General features: G+C 40.7%; 2 protein-coding genes across 5 annotated transcripts in view; both read left to right on the top strand.

Annotated features, from left to right (window-relative positions):
- Nucleotides 1-13,578, top strand: part of nin (ninein (GSK3B interacting protein)) — a 30,456-nt gene extending 16,878 nt beyond the window's left edge. The window contains exons 17-28 of one of the 4 annotated variants that reach the window (XM_084044906.1): nucleotides 2,012-2,110; nucleotides 2,209-2,278; nucleotides 2,400-2,567; nucleotides 2,656-2,772; nucleotides 3,607-3,753; nucleotides 3,956-4,135; nucleotides 4,614-4,733; nucleotides 5,462-5,560; nucleotides 6,139-6,228; nucleotides 10,123-10,236; nucleotides 10,837-10,908; nucleotides 12,573-13,578. In XM_084044906.1, coding sequence (XP_083901032.1) covers nucleotides 2,012-2,110; nucleotides 2,209-2,278; nucleotides 2,400-2,567; nucleotides 2,656-2,772; nucleotides 3,607-3,753; nucleotides 3,956-4,135; nucleotides 4,614-4,733; nucleotides 5,462-5,560; nucleotides 6,139-6,228; nucleotides 10,123-10,236; nucleotides 10,837-10,908; nucleotides 12,573-12,776 — 1,480 coding nt within the window. In that variant the 3' untranslated portion in view covers nucleotides 12,777-13,578. Of the gene's footprint in view, nucleotides 1-2,011; nucleotides 2,111-2,208; nucleotides 2,279-2,399; nucleotides 2,568-2,655; nucleotides 2,773-3,606; nucleotides 3,754-3,955; nucleotides 4,136-4,613; nucleotides 4,734-5,446; nucleotides 5,561-6,138; nucleotides 6,229-8,091; nucleotides 9,886-10,122; nucleotides 10,237-10,836; nucleotides 10,909-12,572 lie in introns of those variants that run through there. The other 3 variants (XM_084044905.1, XM_084044907.1, XM_084044908.1) reach the window with 3 other exon arrangements.
- A 956-nt stretch (nucleotides 13,579-14,534) lies between these two features.
- sav1 (salvador family WW domain containing protein 1) lies at nucleotides 14,535-22,708 on the top strand. Its single transcript, XM_084045829.1, has 5 exons — nucleotides 14,535-15,133; nucleotides 15,689-16,180; nucleotides 18,651-18,921; nucleotides 19,428-19,583; nucleotides 20,739-22,708. The coding sequence occupies exons 1-5, from the start codon at nucleotides 15,040-15,042 to the stop codon at nucleotides 20,950-20,952; spliced, it is 1,227 nt and encodes a 408-aa protein (XP_083901955.1). The 5' UTR covers nucleotides 14,535-15,039; the 3' UTR covers nucleotides 20,953-22,708.
- The last annotated feature ends 419 nt before the right edge of the window (nucleotides 22,709-23,127 follow it).

Genomic DNA, 23,127 nt, shown 5'->3' with positions numbered 1-23,127 from the left:
ACTGATTGTGCTGAGGAGCAAAGTGAAAATGAAGCGTGCGCAGGAGGAGGCAGTGCAGGAGATGAGCATGCTTGGAAATCGTGTTTTGGAACTCAGGTCGAAGCTAAACACCCAAATGAAGAAGACTTAAGTCTACCATCAGATGGCCATGTTCCACAAGACACAGAGAATCATAATGTGGATGCTGAAGATGAGGAGTATGTTGTTGGAAACAAAGATAATGGCTGTTCCTCTAAGGCTTTGCCTCAGGTGTTAAATGAAAACGCTGGTGAAAATATAGTTGACTGTGAGAATCATGTAGCCCATGAATCATGTGATAAGGACAATAAACCTCAAGATGACCCAGCTGAAGAAGATGAATGTTCTTCCCATAACGTGGAGCCATATAATGAGACTGCGGTTAAATCCTCAGCTCTAGAGGCCACAGGTGACCCTGATAAACAGTTCCTGGAGAATGCTAAGATGAATTGTTTACCAGGCAACTCTCACGATCAAGGAATTGAAATTGAACTACTTAGTGAAGAAGAGAGAGACTCAAGTGAAGCTGCTGATGAGCAAAATAACTATTCCCCCGAGTCTCTTGAACGTCAGAATCTCAATGATCCCTGTGAACAGCTGGCCTGCTCTCTAGGTACACTACAAGCCTTGTATAGCAATGCTATTCAAGAAAACATTCTTCTGCACCAGAAAACAGACTTGCTTCAACAAAAAAACAACACATTAGAGAATATTTTGGCCCACAGCAGTGAGAGGATTGAAGCTGGCAACCATGCATTAGAGGAAAATTATAACCTCAAAGTTAAAATGCTGTTGATAATGGAGCAGACCAAAGAGCTTGAGATAAAGGCCTTAAGGATGGCGGGCCTGCAGCTTAAATATGAAGCTTCCGTTAAGGAAAATGGTAAACTAAAGGAACAGAACTGTGAACTTGAAGAGAGGGTTCTGGACCTTGAGAGCAGAATGCACATTGTCCATGAATTCCAGGATCAGCAGATTGCGCTGGTAAATGAGATTGCCCTGGTAAGAGGGGAGAACAGTAAGCTGTCGGAGTTGGTCACTGAATTGGAGAGGCATAATGAAATCCTTATGGCCATGCCTCAAGACCCTGCATCTAGATCCTCTGAGACCCCAGCAGATGATTCTTACCAGGACCTGAACTGCCACACGGAGGCCGAGATCCAGGCGGTGGCTGACCTGGAGGACTGTTGTGTGGAGTTCGAGAAGCAAAATGGCAAACTTCGCAACGCAGTCACAGAGCTGCAGGGCAAGTCGCTGACGTTAACTGAAAGAATGCAGGCTCATAGGTAACTTGGAGACAAACTAGGATCCCGTAGCCTCTGTGATCCCTTCCCTCTCGTCAAGCATTGCTCATTGAGACCACACCTGATTCCCATTCCTAGCACAATGTAGTGCTGCTGTTGTACTTCCTCAGATGTTGAAAACCTCTTTCAATGTGACACTTTTATGGCTCAACTGCTTAATTCCTAACAGATCACCTTTTTATGTGCATGTTGAAAATGTAGAACCTCCCTAGTTCACTAGTGATGTTGGATGTAAGCATTTGGTGGAGTAGATTACACTTCCTCTGTTTTGTCATTCATCAGTTTTGTATTGTATAGTCACTGTTAGGCAGCAACCTTGTATCCTTATTACACCTTCCAATTTTTTTTTTATCCCTCCCTATTTTATACTTTGTATGGGACTTGACAAAATGACAAAATTATCGGAAATAGCTGATCTACAAGAACACAACTTCCTGCATTGTGACATTGTGAGCTTGTAGATCATTTTAGCTTGTTTTTAAATAAATATTTAACGATGCTTAATGAAAAGTATTAACAGGATCTTGTGGCTAAGTAACTACATTTGATCTATGGAACACAGGTTCTTTTTTCCATTTCTGGAACATACAAGGTTTACACCTGACAGCGACATTATGGAACATTTCTACTAGTTCAATTGTATTAACAATATTTGATCATATGTTCTCTTCTCGACCTAATCTTTTCAGAACTGAGACAAATCGTCTTGCTGAAGAAAACCATGTCCTCCAACATAAGCTCACTACACTAAAAGAAGAGGACCTAAAAGAGGCATACAGAGACTTGCAGTAAGACGCAAAATAGTGTAACATGGAATACCCTTTCCAATATTTAGTTTAAAATTAAATCATGTTAACTGACATTCTCCTTTGTCCTGTCATTTTAGGCAGAAACTGGAACGCCTCAAGAAAGAGAAGATAGCTGCACAAAAGATGGCAGAGACTTTCAAGAAACAGGTAAGAGAGGAGTGACCCATTAAACTTTGAACAAGACTCCAACTTCAGCTTTCGATCTGCACTGATTAATTTCCCCTTTGTTCAACGTGTGCAAAACATCCTTGCTTGTGCGCTTCTGTAGATCTCAGGTCTATATCTCCGGAGCCAGCAACTGGAGGAAGAGAATGCACTGCTGTCAGAGAAAAATGCCCAGAATGATGCTAGCGTGGAGACACTTAGCCAGCAGCTGACTGAATTGATAAAAGAAACTGAGCGGCGAGAGAGTGTGCCTGCTGAAGAAAGGACCCAGGTAAAACGATAGCGTGCGATATCCTTGTAGTTGTTGTGGTGTCCTGGTAGTTGTGGTGGTTAGATAATTGGTGGTTGTTCTGTCTTAGATGGCAGCTTGTGTGTCTGCCCTGGAGGCTGACTTGACCAAAGCTCTGGAGGACACAGTCCACCTGGAGGGGAGGAATTCCCACCTAACACACCAGCTCTGTGCCCTCAGAGAGAAGGTAAGCCAATGCACCATTAGAGTTCAGATGAGCAAACTCTAAGGACAACCAGCTCTATGAAATACATTATGCTAAATCCACTCCATTGATAAAGGCAAAATGCAATTGAAAGGAAAGAGACAGATTGAAGTAGCCTTGAGCTTTAAGACTCAAGACACCTTAAACATGTATCATGTACAAGGAGGTTCGATATTATATTATGAAGGTGGTCCTAATATTTTATGCTTGGTGTAGTCTACTGTTGGCAGTATAAGCATTGTTTTTGTATAGACGTGAAGTTTTATTTGTGATTTATTTATTTTAAACTCTTGCATCTTACTAAACATTACCAACAATATATATATATTAAACTTAATAGTTAAATTAAGGTGCCTTTCACATCTAAAGCTCACTAGTGGATTTATTCATGCACTCTTACAGGCACAAACAATTCAACATCTAACTATAAACAAAATAACGTACAACTACTAGGCTTCTAATAAAAACGGCATTGTCATTCTTATGAATCTATACATTTTTATGTAATATAATCCTGACCTGAGTGCCGATCATTGTGGCTGCAGAGTTTCTAATGATCTAATAATTAAACTAGGCCTTGTTCAGCAGGGAGCGGGACTGGGAATGATGGCATGTTCCTCCCATAGTGACCAAGTTGTAGTTCGAGGGGAATTGACATAATGATATAACAGGGAGAAAAATGTGAAAGGGAAAAAAAAGGATTATGGCCCAGATGAGCCTTATATCTCTCATCAAGTTGAGATTTAAAATTACAAAGTAAAATTAAAACTCTGAGAAGAAATTGGTCTCAACTTGCTTTGTGGTTTTCTCCTGTAGGTTCAGACGGTGGATGAAACGGTGCAACTTGTCAACCTTCAGAATGCTCGTCTCAAGTCAGACCTGCGTGTCATCCAGCAGGAGAAGGATGCCCTCAGACAGGAAGTCCTCTCCTTACACAAACAGCTGCAGAATGCCAATGATAAAGTAAGCTACCTAATACCGTAACCATTGACGGAATTCTCATTTCCTTGTATAAAGCTATCCAAGTGTCAGACAAATAAAGCTCCCTTGATTTCAAACGTTTCAAGATGTTCAACAGATTTATGTCTTTTGTCTCTGAAATAGGAAAGCTCATTCATTCAGACTCTTGTCAGTAAGCTTAACTGTTCTATTGGTTTTGCTTCAGAACCATGTCCTGGAGATGACCCTGAACTCCAGTGGTTTCCAGAGTCAGCACAAAAAGCTCTTCAGGGAGAAAATATCTCGACTTCAGGAGCAGGAACAGCAGCTGCTGAAGCAGGAAAATGAGAGGCTTCAGGTGGAGGTCTGTAACACCAAAGGAGAACTTGTTCACTCCAGGGACAAGGTGAGCCTCACCCTTCATATCGAATATAAGGGAAGCAATTTACCACCTTGATTGTTTGATGTGGAGGAATTACTCATTGCAATTGGATGTATGACAAATATCATGGTGTCATGGGATTCCAATGGGTTTAGAATTAGCCTGGATCCAGACGAATCTGCCATTGCAAAAATATTTTTTTGCCCTTGGCAGATTAGGTCTGGCCCCTCTCAATAGAGATTTCATTTCTCTCCCTCCGAAGTTGTGAGGGACCAATCAGGGCCCAGCATGCAAATATTGGGCGGGTTTATCATCAGAGTCATTTATGCCCCTTATTTGCCCCTTGGAAATGCAGGTTCCACACAGAGATTCCAGACTAATATCTACTCAGTGATTTTAGTCTGGGCATGCCAGGCTAGTTTAGAATAACATGGAAATGACTAATAATCAGGAATTGGATCATGGGCCTGTATAATGAACCGTTCAATTTGTGGATCCAAAGGTTCGACAGCTTGAGGCCACCATCGTGTCCTTGAAGCAACAGAAACAGCAGGTCAAGGCCTTGGAACAAGAAAACGCTGCTCTCAAACAGGAGCTAGAGAACAAGAAGGAACTGACCAAGGTAGCTACTATAGAAATATACCCAGATAACCTTTTTCTGTTGTCATTAACAGACATGCAAAAGTGTCACTTTTCAGCTACAGTCACCTTTTTGAACCCAAATAGAGCAATTGTGTGACACCTGACCCAAAAGAAAACAACATGTTGTCACCTTTTTCACCTCGGGCTGTTTGCATGCCTGCATTAACATTAGTGTGTCTAATTCATGGCTTATAACAGGAACTTCTTTTGACTGCTATTATAATTGCTTTGCATATTAATACATTTTCTGCTTATTTAGAGTTTTTGGGGTTTTTTTTCTGATGGACTGTACATTTGGTTTTGGGGTTGTGAATGGATTCAATTTATTTTGGCCTGCATTCAATAATAACAAAAGTTAGGTCATGTGTATAAATATACAATACACATATACATCATGAATAAAGAGGCTGCCATAGCTAAATGAGTAGAGAGGTTAGATTCCCAGCCCCGGCAATGAGTCGAGGTGTCCCTGAGACAGACAATCAACCCTCAACCTAACTGCAGAAAACAGATCTACAAGCTCTGTAACTGTAGATCAGTTATTTAGATTGGCTATTTCTGGCGAAGAGATTTTGGTGCAGGGCAGACCAAGTACAGAGCCAACTGAAGCCCGTTTTACTAAGTATAGAAGGTTTACTGTAAGTAAGTGGTCAAACTTAAACTTCTTCTTTTTACCATACTGAATGTTTTCAGTGTACATGTTTTCAGTTCCTCTGTGAGAATGGTGAAGGAAATGTTGAGAGTCTGCAGCAGGAAAATGAAGCTCTAAAGGCCCAAATGGCCCACCTCTCCTCCCAACTGTTAGAGGTCAGTTCTGTACAACTTCCTCCTACTTTGTCATTTTTGTATTATTACTTGTGCAGCTTTTGCCTTCAATTCTTGAGGATGCGCCAGGATTGACATTTGAGGAAGGTGGGGATTAACCTTGAACTCTGACTAAATACATTTAAAGGCCCTGATACACGTATCAACTTTCATCAACATCAACAGACAACATCAACATCCAGGAGCAACATGATGAGAATCAGGGAAACAGCTACAACTCAAATGGAATGTTTTTTTTTGTCAAAGAATTCCCATAATGCAATTTTAGGACATTACTGATTTCACTTTTCAATAGGAAAGTAAAATGTCTACATTGAAAATGTATGTTGCTCATTGATACAAAAACGGATACGTGTATCAGGGCCTTAACACATGATATGTTGTGTAGATTGTATACCACTTTTCGTATGTTTAGTGATGGTGCTGTCTTGCACACACACTAAAATCCTCAAGTGTTAATTTTACTCTGACAGTGTACAAATGGAACCAAATGGACCATTTAAATTAACACTCTTGACGTGTATTTACTATGCTGTCTTATTGTCATCCATTTCCTACAGACATTGCAGTCTCAGTTTGTTGGGATGCTGCCACCGTCACCTCACAGAGTACCGAGAGGTCAGCACCGTGGAGATGATGACAACATGCAGGTACAGTTCCCCAGATCGTTCGGTTCCCCAACAGCAGAACTGGGCAAAAATGGAACTGAAAATTGCTTCAAGATAACAAATAAATGAATTGTCCATCACATAGTGATAGAACATTCTGGGCTCCAGAATAACAACATCAAACATTCATTTAAATGTTTTTTTTTGCCCAGGTTTGCTTTGTAGTTGGCTCAAACGCACATGCCTCAATCAAGGTGGTAATACTCTAGAACCATAAGATTTACTATGATTAATCACTCCCATTAAATGTGATTAATGCTTTCCATTCATATTACTGTATCCTCATTATGTCATTGGGTGATTATTCATGAATTATGCATGATGATGCTAAAAAAGGAATGCCTCACTACAGTTCATCTGTACTTGACATCTGTTGATTTTGCATGTGGGCTAAATGGGGAGTAAACACAAACCCAATCATATCATTGTGTTTCTACCACTCTTAGAGAATCTGCTGACTCAGACTATATGAAATGCCCTGTTCAGGTGCTTTAAACACGTAAAGACCAGCCGAAATGTCTTTTCACATTTCTCACACATTTAGTGTACTGTTTAACTTTAAACAAGATCGTATTCAACAGAGTAGCACCGCCCTCTAGTGTCTAGAATCATAGCTCTGTGTGGAGTGATTGACAGGTGCTTGTCATCATATTATTGTTTGAAATTGGATAGATAAATGAATGATGAATTACCTGCCAATGTAATTCATCAATACGTTTTTGTATGACATGAAGTTATTAAGATTGGACTTTTAGGGACTAGGGAAATACACAAGCATGGACTTTGTTACCATTGTGTCTATGGCTAGGCTCTAAACGTGTGAAAAGCATATTTTTCATTTCAGCTGGTTCTTTAAGCCCTACTTAACTTAGCTGGTCTACAAGCTCACATGCGCATTTTACATTTTTGACAATTTTTATGTATTTATTTTAGTCAATTGTTAAAAAAAAATCACTATAGGGAGTGGGGACACCGGGATTAATGTGGTTAAAAGACCTTTTCTATCAATCTCATAAATCAAAACTACTTTGACTTATGAGACATTCACTGATGGGTAAGAATCTAAACAAAAGTCATTTTAACGGTGGCATTGCTTAAGGATATACCGTATATAACATTTGAAGCACCTGGACTGGGTTATATTTTGGCATGATGTCCCACATTCATGACAAGCCTCTTCCATTATGGCTTCTTTTTAATTCATATGATGGGTTTGCTGTGGTCCTTGTTGTGGTGTTTCCTTGTTAGTGTTTTCATCACTACATCTGTTTTCATACCTTCACGTTGTGTGTAGAACGTGTTTGCTTTTTGGGTTTGGTGTTTAGATAGATTGTGGCTTCTTCCATGTGTGTTTTCTGTTCCCTGTGAGTCTTTTCCGTCTTGGGATTGAAATGACTGAAGTGTTGTGCTTTCACGGGTGTGGTCTTGAAGACGGTTTGCCACTTGTTACCCTCTACAGAGTTGAGACAGAACCATCACTTCCCACTAGATTAGAGCTCAAACAGAACCATCACTTCCTACTAGATTAGAGCTCAAACAGAATCATCACTTCCTACTAGATAGTTGTCTTTGTTCTGCATTCGCTGTAGACCACGTCATTCTTCACCTCCATACATTTTAATGTCTTCTGTGTTTCTTGAGCTCTAGCATGAAATCACCAATCATAGTCATTTAGGTCACTATAATTGTATAGCAGGTAAACATTTATTCGGTGACCTTATTATGCACCCATGACTTATCTTGTGGGCATTTCTTAGTTTAAATGATTGTACCTATGTGGGGGTTTTAAGGATAAGAGGAGACAGGGTTGAGTGTTGGTGAAAAGTACCTGCCTTTTCTCTCCAGGGGGCCAGTCCGGAACAGCGGGCAGTTCATGCAGACAGCTGCCGGAGGATCGGAGGATTGTGATATCAGCATCTGAACTCATTACTTCTGCTCCTCTCGCCCCTCACCGCTTTAAGCTTTTCAGAACACAGGGAGTGAAAATATGTAGTACTATGTACATGCCCCCCTATGTCTCCAGATTCACTGGAGAATTATGAACACGGTCAGATGTGACAGAGATTTGGAAACCTGTCTTTTTTTCAAAGGCATGAATGTGTTATTGTAATCAACTGCTGCTAGGTGGCAGGAAAACCCTGAGAAGTCTCCTGGTGTTTGCCCAACGGGATTCTGATTTTCTTTTTTAAGAAAACTTAATTAACTAACATCCAGATACACCAAGGAGGTTGTGTTATGGTGGTCCAGTCCTAGCCACTTGCGTTAGGCTAATTGAGTGTAAACGGTTGTCCAATTACAGGGAATGGTTTTAACAGAAGACATATGTTTTTATATAATCTTCTGTTGTGCACTTGTTCTATTGATATGATGCCAACACAGGGTAAACTCATTGATATAATGCTAAGACAGGGTATGTACTCATTGATATGTTGCTAAAACAGGATATGTACTCATAGATATGATGCTAAGACAGGGTACCTACTCAAAGACTGCATCGACTGTTGGACTTTGCGTTAATGATGAACAAGGGCTGCCATTTTAGGCCAGATCTGTGCTTGGCTGTTGAATACTTTGTATTCATACTGACTGTTCAAATTGTTGTTTTGGTCTTATTCATTCTTATACGTAACATGAACAAATCAGTATGGTTAGCCCTTTGAGCCTTCTCCAACAATCATCACGCCCAGTTTGTGTTTATGTACCCTCTGTCATGGTTTTGCTGTTGTTAATCTTCTGTCCAATTAGGGTTTTTAGAATGAGTTCTTTAATAAATGAAAGGAAATATGAAGAGAACTCAATAATTGCTGGATCAGTGTTCACTTTTTTCCTGTAAACTAGTGTTGTTTTCATAGATTAGGACCGTGAATGTATGTGTCTGTGTTTTTCTTTTGTGTAGCTTACAGCTAAATGTGATGCTTTCCTTGGTTTATTTAACCTTTGGAACCCATTAGAGTTCAGCTTTGCAATGCATGCTCATGTACTGTGACTGTCTCCTACTGTATCTTGACAGGGTGATAATTTCTTGAATGTGTCTTGTTGCTGCACTTCAATAGTCAGTCACATGTCATATGTGGTCTTCCCTATCCCCCATCCTTATGGGGGAGGGGAGGGGGCTTATGGACTGGTCTCTGTGTATTTGTTTGTTCGTCACACAGTACCATTGGCTTTGATCCAATGGATCAAAGCCAATGGTATCCTGGAGACATGTTTACTGTATACTTATGTTTTTGTTCTTTTATCTATTTGAGCACATCTTGTTCTAATTGCTGATATTCATTAGAAAGTTACTGATCAGTGTGACTTGTCAAACATTAAGAATTGTTGTTTGTCTCCAGTAATGTGTCATTAGTGTCATATAATTTATAATCTCCTAGTCTGTCAGGCTCAAGTTTTTTTTTGCACAATGCGTACCATCTGGTGTCTATTTTATTTGGTTGAATTTGCCTTTTTTAAATTAGATTTGTGTTAATATTTGTTTTTATTTATGCATTAAATTATTTTGTTTGTAGAAGTACCCGATACAAATAGCACAATTTTATACTATTATTTATTATTTATTTATTATTTACTTTTTTGTGCAGTTCTACCCTTCAGAAATGTACAAGAAATGCTGGAATCAAGACCAAATAATAAAGCATCTAGTTGACAATAATCTTTCTGTGTATGATTTGTGACTTTCATCAACTATATGGTTTTCTGCTTGTGTTTCAAAGTATTACCATTACAGTACTGTGCGCTACAGTAGGGAATCCAGAGTAAATGAAACCTGTTTGTCTAATAACACTTCCACAACTGTTAATGAAAATGACCTTAACCAATCAGCTTGAATTCCATTGTCAGAGGCAGACTATTTAATGATATATTGTCTCCCACCAGGGTGAAAGGGAGAGGAAGATGAGGAACATGGAGGAGCGATTGAAAGAGATTGAACTGTCACTGCACAATGTTAAGCTGCTGCTCAAAGAGAAGGTTGTCCAGCTGAAAGACCAGGTCTGTCAGACATTTTTATCTCCTTTATGTATTTCTGTGGTCTTTCTGGCTCCAAGACGCCAACCTCTAAATTTGAGATATTATTTTCAGTTGACAACTACTGTAAGCTGTGCATTTCTTTTTTGTGACTCTTTTATTCTTCTAAAATTTAGAGTAGGCAAAAATAAAATGAACCCTTTTTCTCCCCAATGTGTATAATGTCGTTATGCCAATTAATTACAACTAGACCATACCCGGTCGGCGCAGCGCATCCGTGGGGGGATATGCGCACATGATCTGGCAACCCGGGAGGCGACATTGTTTGACACATAAACGCTAATAAGAAGCTGAGATTTGATGAAATCAAAAAATGGGCTTCACAGTTGCGTTCAGATGGTAATGGTCAATGGCTGTGTGCAAAATCAGAGCAATTGGTCCAGCCAGTGAGGAGAACCGGGTATCTTCACGTACTCCCCTACGCACCTACTCACCACTACAGAGGTTACTAGAATTATAGTAGGATACAAAAAAAAAATAGTTTGTATGACAGACAACTTTTTGTGAACAAAGGGAGTCTACAGGCACGCCTCAGCCTAATACGGCTAGTCTGGTGCGTTACAGGAGGAGCAGGGACAACAGATGCAGAAGGGATCGACACTGGAGCAGCTCGGAGTGTTTAAGCCTTTTATTCAGGTGCAAGTACAAAAAGAAATGACTGACATTTCGATCTTGCGTTCTTCCTCAGAGTCATACATGGCTAGGGAGGCATTCTTATACAGAGGTAGGTGAGGGCTATGCTCTCAATAAGCCAATGGTAGTTGGCTCTTTGTTATATGGTAATTACCCTGTTCTGCACGTCAGTCTCAGGAATGCGGAAATCAGTGGTGATTGACACAGGGTTGGCTCTGAATATATGGACTATTTATATATAGACAACTTTTTGTGTTTGTGGCACCCCCTATAGGCAGAAGTGAAAGCACTTTTGGAAGTGGGCTCTGTGCATAACTGTAGTTCCCTTTTCCAGAAGGTGGCTTAAACATTTCTTGGTCCGGGTCAGTATCCCATATCTTCATTTGATTGACTCAGCCGCAGATTTGAACGGGAAACACTCTGACAGTTATGCACTAGCCTGGGCAGCATATCATTTCGGGTCTATGATCCGGTCGGGAGCGGAAGTAGCTCTACGTCACCAGGCGCGTCATCTGCGTCATCAAGCGGCCGAATGGGCAGATACGGAAAGACTTCACCCCAAAATAGGTCTGTCCTAATAAAATCCTTGATGCGGCGTAGCTTAGCTTATTTTTTTAATATATAAATGTGAGTGCACTTTCTGGAGACTATTTAGCGTCTGTATTATCCCACGGGGAAATTCTATTATATTTAAATAGGGATTGGGGAACCAAAACAAAGCGGCACCGCAAAACCGGATGGGCAAAATGTGGAAAGAGAATTCTTTTTTTTTCTTCTTTTTTTTCAGTAGGCGTGACCTAGACCGGATCACATGGGTCTTTAATAACGCATACCAGGCTTTCCTCCGATGTGGAAAGACTGGTGACGCGAGGTTAGTTATGCACAGAATAGAGGCCCCCCTGGTTTGTTGCGGGTTGAGTTTTTTTGGGCTTGTTTCTAAAATGTAGTTGCTTATTTGGGCCCCCAAGTATGAAAACCATGATTTGTAGCATTTTTTGCCAAACGGGACCCTCCCGTTAAATTTGGAAGGCAATCGGAATGGAATATGAAAAATCTGATGAAATAAGTTATAGGGCAGAACGTAAAGCAGTCGGTTATAGCCCCACCATGAGGCTAATTTGAGTTTGGCCTACTGGGAGTGTGTGTGCAAAATTCACAAAATTCAGATCGGTCCAGTGGTGTCCAAGATTAGCTGTTCACAGACGTACTCGGATGGACAGGAGCAAAAACATAACCCCGGCCATTCCGGCCTGGCGGAGATACAACAATGACAATATAATATGTATGGTCACAGTACTGTACATATCGTATCCTTTCCCGACCATTACGTAATGCCCAACAGGTCTTGCCAGATGGTTAGAGGTCCATAAGAGGTACTGTAGCCATAATCTTACATGTGCATTTATTTAAGTTATACAATAGGCATTGCATAGGTTTTCTGTTTTCTTTTCTTTCTTTTTTTTTTGGGGGGGGGCTCCGAAGCTTTGTGGTTTTCACATAACTGCAGCAATTTATTTCCATCAGGACTTTTCTGTCTGTTTCAAATGTGATAAACTGAAAAGCCCTTCAGTGGGCTGTCATGTGATCATAGAAAATAGAATTATAGAAGGTAGAACAAAAGCTTCAAGGCTTGATGTTTGTCCATTGATGTTCTTTGTCCTGTCTAGCTACATAAGAATGGCAAGGCGGATGTGTTGATTAAGGACCTCTATGTGGAGAATGACCATCTCCTGAAGACCCTGGACATGACGGAGCAGCGGCACAAAATAGCAGTGAAGAAGAACTACCTGCTCGAGGAGAAGATCTCCAGCCTCAATAAGATTCTGCGTGATCTAAACCCCTCACCCCTACCCACGACTCCTTACTATTGACCATATTCACATGGCAGCCATCTGGGGTATTCAGATGGCAGCCCCCCGCACCTCCTTCGAGTATGATGTGTGAATATGGTCAACATTTCCAACCCCTTGATAACACTTGCCTGCCCACTGTCACAGAAGTACACTCCACATGACTTTCCCTAGAATGTATTGTTTACTTTTATTAATTTACCCTTTATGTTGGACCTTTTGACAAACAATGTTTTTGAGAAAAATATAAATTATTTCATGCGTTTCATATTTTTAAGCAGAAACTTTATTATAATTAACACTAAACATCTGCCCCGGGATGGACGACTGTGACAGTGATACTCCTACTGAAGTGCACTTTCTTTGTCTCTTTGTCTTTTGTTGTCTGAGAGGTTAGTCATTGCAATTTTCCAGGTCCTATTCTCTGACTGAATCAATATTGATGGAAGGTTTCAGCAGAACATTGTAATAAGAGAAGATGCATAAAACCTGTTTCTCAGTTGTCATGAGAGTCAAATAATCCTGTGAGCTTGTCAGGTATGTATTTGCCATCATGTTGGAAAAACACTACATGAAGTGACATTCACTTTATACCGTTGAGTGACAGCGCTGCCTGTGAGTAAAAAGTGACTTGCAATATTTTGGTGCAGGTTAAAAATAGAACTATTTTGAAGACAGAGGTCCCCTACGATTGCGATATTTACCCAATTCAAGTCAATGTTCTTTTCTCATGAAAAGGAATGTTGCATAGCTGCCTTGCCATTTGCCATGAGATTATTTTTTAATAGTAAACAAAGAAAGCACTAAAGGTGAACACAGGGTAGATTGTGGAACAGATAGGCAAATAAAGTATTTTATTATCATATGTTTTTGTGTGTTATTGAATTGAAGCTGTGTTTTAATCCTGGAAAATAATCTTCAATCTGGTATAAAACATTTGTAATCAAATCTGGGAACATGATCATAAATATACAGTTATGGTGTGACTACATTGCATGCGAGCCATACATTATAACTATGGAGCCTTATATTGGTTCTATGAATGCAAGTAAGTGCTTATACTCTTGGTATGCACATTATTTGCACTGCTTGTGGAATGCTGTGGCTGTGTGTGTACTGTTGTTGCATAGAGTGGGAAAGGGATAGGCAGGAGGACTGGCGAGACGGAGGTCTGGCTACGCGAGATTACAGTAACTAATCATTCCCACAACGAGCTGGGGGTGGGACACTGGGACTGTGTCAGTGTTGCCATGTCCGCTTATTATAAGCGACTTGGGACTTGTCTTTCTGTAAAGTAGCTTGTAAATATTGGTTAGTTGTGGGTTGAGTTTTTTTGGGCTTGTTTCTAAAATGTAGTTGCTTATTTGGGCCTCCTTCCTAAAGGTTGTTTAAACCAGTGGTTCTCAAACATGTTCATGTCATGGGCCCCCAAATTAATGTGTTTGTCCCTAAACCCCATCTGAAAATATGTTGTGCCAGGGAGCTCCGTCCCAGGTTTGTGGTGGTAGAATGTTTCAAAAAATATTCCAAATATTCCATATTTTATTTCAAGGTATTTTTTTAAAATAGCAGATCTACGAGTGAGCTTGTAGATTGGCTATTGTCAAATGGCTGACGTATACAATATATAGGTTTAACTTTAACATTTAAGACTTTGACAGGTCACTTATTTTGGGCTTTTTTTCCTAGACCTGGTTGCTTATTTCTCACACAACATCTGGCAACACTGGGACTGTGTAGTGAGATTACAGTCATTGTGATCATTGCCTTGCAACGAGCTGGGGGCGGGTGACTGGGTGACTGGGAGGAGAGCGTACTGGGCTGGCTGGTAACCGGAAGGCTCGCCCCAAAATACGCTCGCCCCCATTTGTTTTACTGGGGATAAGGTTAGAAACAAGTTAGGGTTAGGGCGTTAGGCATAGTTTTTACTGCGGTTAAGTGTAGGAATAAGGTTAGGTTTTGGCACTGTTTTACTGAGGTTACGTTTAGGAATAAGGTTAGTTTGCCATAGTTTACTGAGATTACGTCAAGAAATACCAGGTGAATACCGCCGGTTTTGCCCCGGGGCGATTGTGTTTTGGGACGAGCGTTTTGGTATTCGGACTGAGGCATCCAGTATGGCTGGCTAACTTGCTGCTAGCTTCATTTAAAAGCCTAACAAAAATGTACTCTTTCCGCGCACTACTACTACACGTTCAAAGGGACAGCGGCGAACTTCGGGGAATAATGTGCCATGAATTGACGGAACTGCGTTATTGATGTTTGTTCCTATGCTGCTTGAGTTATGCTCTCACGAAAGAAAAGTAAAAACGAAGCGTCGAAACCAGCCGAGGTCCACGGGAAATATGTGAAGAAGGAAACGTCGCCGCTCTTGAGGAGTAAGTGCAACAAGTAGCCACACTGCTAATGCTAGCTTGCTAACCCAAGTCAGCTAATTGTGTAACATAAGTTAATAGATGAAACATTGTGTTTCGTGAATGAATTAGATGCATACAGTGAGTAGTTACATTAGCAAGTAAGATACTTCGGATAACATTCATTGTTGACTGACTTGGCATATCGATGCTAAATGCTAATCCATCCAAATAAACTTGCACTAAGTTTAGAACATAGAAGCTTGCTTGCTAATAGTAGGCAAACTACTTGATAGATATGCATTAACGCTACTTTGTAACTTATTAAAACGTTTTGATTTAACGCTAACTACAATGTGTTGATGTCCATGCCTTGGGTAGAACTGGGAGATAAAGTGTGAAGTGTCAACTTTTCTGGGAGGAAGATGCTTAAATGTATGCAGTCTACTGCTGTTTGGATCAAGATGAATATTTCCAGTGTATTGCTTAAAAACAACACTGCCTCTTAAAGTTGTCTGTTTTAATTGGGGTTTGTTGGCAGATATTTACAATTGACTTGTCCGCTCCACCTGTCTGCAGATCTTATGCCATCATTCATTCGCCATGGACCTACTATCCCCAGACGCACAGAGGTTCCTCTTCCAGAGATGGGTAACTCAGCCTACCCAGTGGCGCCCAGAAGTGAACCAGTGGTGGCTCGCAACAAAAGTGTCCTACGCACCCCTGTGCAGAGGCCCCCCCATGAAGTGGCACGGAGAGAGAGTCACAGAATGTCTGCGCCTCCATACTTGCCCCGCAGCCTCGGGGACCTGCCACATGAGTACGGGGGCTCGTCACAGTCCTTCCTTACAGACGTGAGCCCCATGTCTGAGAATGGAGATGCCGCCCGCTATTATTACCCCCCTGAGCCTTACTATGACAACCAACAGCATCAACAGCAGCAGCAGCGCCAGCCGAGGCGAGTACCAGACCGCTTCCCTGAGGACTATAGATACTATGAGCACAACGAACACAACTTCCAAAGACTACCACCACAGCACACTCCTCCAGCTCCAAGCAGACCCCCTGCAGGTAAACACAAGAGTATAATCTTGATTCGTTTAGCAGGGTAGCGACAAACCTTGTGTGATTTATTTCGCTTCAAGGCGGTGGAATGAGGAAGGAGGGTGTTGTAGCAAAGATGAAGGGCTGAGCAATGGCATTGCAAGTTAAGTACTAGGTATGCCTTAGAACTTGAGCCACCACCAGGATGCCCCATTTCACAGTACTTGACTTGAAAATTGAGTGTTTTTGTTTGAGGGAAGTGTGACTGAAATAACATTACACTGGGCGCTGTACATTAGTAATGTATTTTGTATTGTCCCTTTTTTCTCTTTTCTTTTTTACAAACCAAGGTTTTCTGATGTACAAATAGAGTAACCAAAAGTACACTAAAATGTGATTGCTATTTTGAAATGGAAATTGGAAACCCCACCGTGGATGGCTTTAGGTCCATACAGTTTGATAGTCAATAGTCATCAACATCCTAAAAGACTTCTGGATTTCTGACAAATCACACATTTTTTGTTTTCACTCTAGTCTACATAATACTCTTGCGATGTAAGTGTGTAATTTTCATTTAATGTTGGGGGGTCAGGAATTTTTCAGCACAACATGATTGGGAACCTTATATTTTGTGGCTCAGATGTCAACTTGGTGTGTATGTTTTAGCATTCATCTCCAGCCCGCCTATCGCATAACAAGGAACCATGTTTGGACTAATCTTAAACAAGCATTAGGGTGCTGCATTTTTCGCCGCTATGTTTGCTAAGTTGCTGATGGCAAACTAGCAATTTTGCAGGCTGCCTCCAGTGAAATCTGTAAGTCAAGTTTCTAGCTTAGACAGCTATGAATCATCTGTTTAGATACCATGCTTAATGTACACATCACATCCATTAGTTGTAATTAGGGATGTGTTTGGCGTTCCACCCACCTAAAACAGTTTGCATGCTCCCCCCACCATGTCTTCATGGTAGGAATTATCATAGTATGGAAGTTACATGACTACATTTAGAAAAATAACACTTGGATTGACTTGATAATAGGTTTTAGCTCACAGCAGTGGTGGTTCACTCATATTTTGATCAATATTGACTGGAATTAATGGTTTGTCCACTCTGCATCACCAGTGTGTAATTAGAACGGTAGACTCTTCCTGATAATATATAGGGAATTCCTCTGAAGGATCAGATGAGTTTAGGTTTTCACAGACTGAGGGTTTAGACTTTGGCTCAAGTCATCTTTCTGAGGAAAAGGGCAAAGATGATGAGACACTGGAGGAGGAGGCGTGCATTTCTGTGGAGCGCTTGCACATTCCAGACCCTCACTCGCCATTTGGCAAAGAACATAAGCGCTGTTGCCGTCACTCTCGTGCAGAATTTATCAGATTCCAGTTGCCTTTTTTCAATTTTCTCTTCTTCTGAAATGTCCCCTTGACTACATACTCTGCTGTGAGTATGTATTTTAATGTGCTGCTACTATTTATAATAATTCATACTTTATTTATAGCACCTTTCAAAACACTGTTACAGTTACGAAGTGATATACAGTTAATGGCACAACAATTTAAATAATACATTAAGTAAACATGAAGTACAATCTAATAAATATATAATAAAAAACATAAAATGACATTAATTACGCTGAAATGTTTTTAACCCAGAGTGGTTAACATTATGTGATCAAGTAGAGAGAGTATCCTAAAGCATACATGAGGGGGGCCCAAATTCTATGGCGGAACAGCCAAAGCTGTGATAGGCCTATTCAGGTTAAGTCCACAAACTTAATAGTCGTCACTCAGTCACACGCATCAGTAACACGGTTTTCACATTCTTACCTGACATTTTTCCCCTGACAGCTGTATAGAACCTGTTGAGTGAGTCCACTCTCCTGTCTGCCTTAACTGTGTGGTGTGTGTGCTATTATATGGGCGTTCAGTGGCTTTGTTCCCTCTCAGTCAAAGACTCTGTGTAAATGCCTGGTGATGCAGATATCCCTGCCTTCCTGTCCACAAGCAACTACACTCCCATTTCCTACTATTCGCCAAAACGTGGGTTGGAAGTCAATCACTACTGTCCCATGAGGGACAATGAAATCATATCACAACCACCAAAGAGCAGCAACGAAAATCGGTAATGATCATAGGATCGTAGAGACACCGCCGAAATGTTTTCTTGAAACAATGGTTGTAAATATTGTGTATATACCGTGTATAGGGTATGTTCCATAGCTTCAACATGTGATTGGTTGCATTCCTGCCCTCTCCCAGTGTTTGTACAGTTGGTCAGTCAGAACGGCCTGTTAAATACTGGACATTCCTGTCCTCTAAATGACATCTTCTCATACAGGAAGCCATTCTTAGGAATTTTCCCAAAACATCTGCTATTTTTTTCCTCCCTGAGGGGCTGTTTGGCAGCAGGTTCCACTACATGTTTTGGGAAGTCCCCCCGTCCCTCAAGGTTTCACCAAAAAAATAAATCGTCCAATGTTTGTTTGCCCTCAGGCATAGGTCGAATACAGGCCAAATCCCTGGGGAATCTCTCCAATCTGACTGGGGAGGACCTGCCCCTTCCTGGCGGCTGGACAGTGGACTGGACCATCCGCGGCAGGAAGTACTACATCGACCACAACACTAACACCACCCACTGGAGCCACCCTTTTGAAAGGGAGGGGCTCCCCCCTGGCTGGGAGAAGGTGGAGTCGGCAGAGTTCGGGGTGTACTACGTTGACCATATCAACAAGAGAGCGCAGTACCGGCACCCGTGTGCCCCGAGGTATGACGATAGTATGTTGTTAGTATGAAAGACTGTAGGAATTAGCATTGTGTGAATGAATACGGTTTAAAGTGGTTTTGTGTTCTTTTTTTTAATGACCCACCTGATTATAACTGAAGTCTACTGATGATTTAACTTACTACTTTCAGTGGATTCTTATCAGTTTTTCAAACTACTAAAGCACCAGATGAGATATACTTTATTAATCCCAAAAGGAAATTATGGCGTTACAGCAGCACAGTGTAACCAAATAAATAACACAGCTGCTGGAACAGGCAGCTACCTAACACAGCGCCAGACGCAAAGTTGCAAAGTTTTACTTTTCAGAATAATCTGTTTTTTAATTATAAATTGTTGCTACAAAATGCTTCTTGAAAAAAAAACTTTCTCACCCGAGTCTTTATATGCAACCACTTAATTAATTAATTTTTGCTAGTAAAATTGGATCAATATTCTAATTTATACATTTTACTCTGCCTTACATTTAAATGTCCTCTTTCTCCTAGTGTACCTCGTTATGACCAGCCTCCACCCTTGCCTCCCCCTGTGACCTACCAGCCACGGCCCACTGAGCGGAACCAGCCAGTTCTAGTACCAGCCAACCCATACCACACAGCCGAGATCCCAGACTGGCTACAGGTGTATGCGCGCGCCCCGCTCAAGTGAGTAATAAGCAGGTGACACTGCCTGCGGTTACATGGACAGTTTTATTCCACTTATATTCGGAATGAATGAATTAATTAATTCAGAATAGAAATGCTCATGTAAACACCTCAATTGGAATAGAATATTCCATCCCGGTCTGACCCGAATACATTTTCATTCGGGTTTGGAGGTGGTATATACCAATCGGAATTTACCAAATAAACACTTTATTCCGAACGCTCCTCTGTTTGGAATACATGCATTCTTTTGCACATGTCCGTGCTTAGTAGTGCTGTCAGAATTGGCCAAAAATCTCTATCAAATCTCTAGTTCGGCCACGGTTGGTGCTGAGAAGCGCTCGCTCCTGCGGGATAAAATTAATGATTCTATTTTATAGCGTCATTTAATAAGCCTGTAATGGTTAAGCCCAGACTTGTCCACGAGAATGGACGCGCCGAGGATCTGAGCCTGTGATGGAGGAACAATCTTTACCTGTCCTTGACATGAAATGGGAACTCATAATCAAAAGAAGCTATTCAGTCAGATGAAACGTTTTTTGTTTAAATAAAATTAAGGTAGCCTACATGAGAAATGTTACAAGTAGTATAGGCTAGCCTATGTTTTACCGTGTCTGGTACCAATACAAAAAAATAAACTGGTCTGAACTTATAGATCTGCTACTTTCGCATTAAAACGGCGATAACAAAAGAACGCAGGCTTGCACCGCATACACCGCTGCCTGGCCAGGAGTCGGTGCGTTGCTTCCCGGCCTGCCTACGACCGACAGACACCCGCCGCGGAGGCACAAGGGGGCTCGGTCACCTGGAGGAGGGCGTATGATGTTGCGAGACCCGAAACGTCCTATGATTCCAGGAACATCACTGAAGATGTGTCCAGAGTAGGCATCAGTAGATGTATGTACACAGTAAACAGGGTATGAATCTCTGTTCGGAATGAGTTAATTCTGAATGAGTAAATATTGTTCATGTGTCGCAGCCATTGACGGCGCCTATACATTTTCATAGTGTGAGTGCTTTGTCTTCGTAAAATACCAAATAAGGATTGAAATTGACCTCAACTACCACAGGTACAGTCACCGTCATGGATATATAACTAAAGTCACGACAGAGGGAGCAGATATTTATGGGTGAATATCTCTTCCATCCAATCAGGTATGACCACATCTTGAAGTGGGAGCTGTTCCAGCTGGTGGATCTGGACACCTACCAGGGCATGCTGAAGCTGCTGTTCATGAAGGAGCTGGAGCGTATCGTCAAGTCCTATGAGGCCTACCGGCAGGCCTTGCTGTCGGAGGTGGACGCCCGCAAGCAGCGCCAGCAGTGGTACGCCCAGCAGCCCAACAAGAACTTCATAGGCAACATGTGATCTGCATTGCTTGGCTTGTGGCGGTGTGGAGGGACTTCTCCTCAAGTGCTGCTCATGTGGGGCGCGGACCACACCTCTTCTGAGGCTTACTACAATTTGGGAGCGGTCTGGGTTTCTTTTTGAAATCATGATTGGCTCTTAATTGCCTCTTTTTTTCTTTTCGTTTTTACCAAACACACATCTGTGCCTTCGCTTGATCCAAATATATCGTCCGGAAAGAGGAGATGCGCATGTTGGTTCAAGGAACGCGCTGCGTACATCCGCCCTTCCCCCCTCATGTGACTGTTGTTGGTTGAGTTATGAATGACCACGTGACTGAACAAACATATATATATATATAGAGAATTTCCTATGAAGAAAAATGAAAATGTTACGAGCTGGCAGAGAGATATGGGGGTTGAGTATTTTTGGTGCCATTTTACAGCCATTGCAAAACTGATTTGCTGAATGGACACAAATATTTCTTTAAGACTGAGAGGCAGTCTAAAAGACCTGCTCTATTGGTTTTTGTGACGGTCTAGGGAGGATCGTGATGTACCTTTTCATCAACAGGGTGAAACTTTTACAGCGCTTGCTTGTATTTTGCGCAAACTGGCTACTCCGTCATTTTTTCCTCGGTACTGGAAAAGAAAGACAGGCAGCTTCACCTAATTTGTCTACGAATGAATTGCTTCACAAATAATGTTTTTTTCTATGCTTTGTTGGTATTTGTAGCTCCCATAAACCATATGAAAAAATACTGCTTTACATTGAATGAAAGTGTGCATTGCTCTTTTTTTTATGACATATCCTTATAAGACAATCCGCCAAAACTTTCAAAAATCTATTTAAGTTTTGATTTTTTAAAAAGGTCTTTAACCTTTAATTTAAAGACCTTTTAATCTTGATGGATGAAACATCACATTTGGTGTAGTGGTTGGAGCATCTCTTTGCTCTCTGCATTACTATAAGTCAGGAATATTCTTATGTGTGTAATAAACATAAATAAGCTACTGGAACATTTTGAGTTATACTATCTGAGATCAGAAGATGCATTAGGTTTGCCCTAAACAAGTGCAATTAATTTTCTGATGTTTTTAATTTTTTGTCTTTGTGGAAGTTCTTGCCTCGGTATGTAAATGCCTTATTTTAATGGGCTGACACGGTTTCTGGAATATTGTTTTAGAAGGTTGTTTTATTGATTGACTCATTGATACTCTTAATTAAGACATCCAAAGATTTTTCATGGTGACGCTTTTAAGTCTGAATATAAGTAGATAAACCATTCTTTATACTCCTGTAACTGGAGTAATCATGAAAAATTATTTATTGAAATAAAAAGATTTCATGAAATATTTTTGAATGTCCCAACAGAGGGGCTTAATGCTTTATGAATAGGATGGTCTTCTAAAAGTCCTGAATCTTCTTGTTTTAAAAGAGTGTTGCTATGCAAAAAGGCCTCCATCATGTCAGTTACGAACAGTGACACTAGTTAAGTTTGTACATAAATCACTTTGTTGATTGTGAATACAGGACATAAGCAATAAATTCTGCTGTGAACGAAAAGAAAAACAAACCCTTGGAATTAATCATTATCGTTATGCATATACTGTAGACCCCACATTCTCAGATATTTTCACACGTTGCTTTGTATTGGCAAATGGACACTAGGTTTTATTTTTAGAACACAATTGACTCTACATTTTGCATCTTTTTGCATAGCCGAACATATTTCTGAAATATTTATTGAACAATGCAATAAATACCGGAGTCTTGATATATATACTTTTTTATTAATTTGGTCCAGCTTTATTAGTTATTTCATTATAACTGAAATTTGGCAATGCATGTGTTGAAACTTAGCAGAAGAGACCCCATTACTTACAAGGTTGCTCCATTTGATGACAATTAGGTACAGCAAGGCTCAGAAAACATCCAGATCAGATAAAATGGTGATCATGGTGTCTTTTATAAATCAAGCCATCAAGCAAAGAACCATATGAATCCATATTCATTTTTTAAATGGCTAATATAGTTACAGTTGTACAGTTAAGCAACATTATTTGAAGTCTGAATGTGATTCATTTTCTAAGAGCACAACGTCTCTTTGCAAATATGAATGTGTTTAATGCTACCAACTGAGATATGAAACTTTAGATGCCATAAAGTTCATCGTTTGAGAATGCTGACATATTT

The sequence above is a fragment of the Gymnoscopelus microlampas genome (assembly GCF_963454915.1).
Source record: "Gymnoscopelus microlampas genome assembly, chromosome: 20".
Classification (NCBI taxonomy): domain Eukaryota; kingdom Metazoa; phylum Chordata; class Actinopteri; order Myctophiformes; family Myctophidae; genus Gymnoscopelus; species Gymnoscopelus microlampas.
This window is presented reverse-complemented; position numbering and strand designations above follow the sequence as displayed.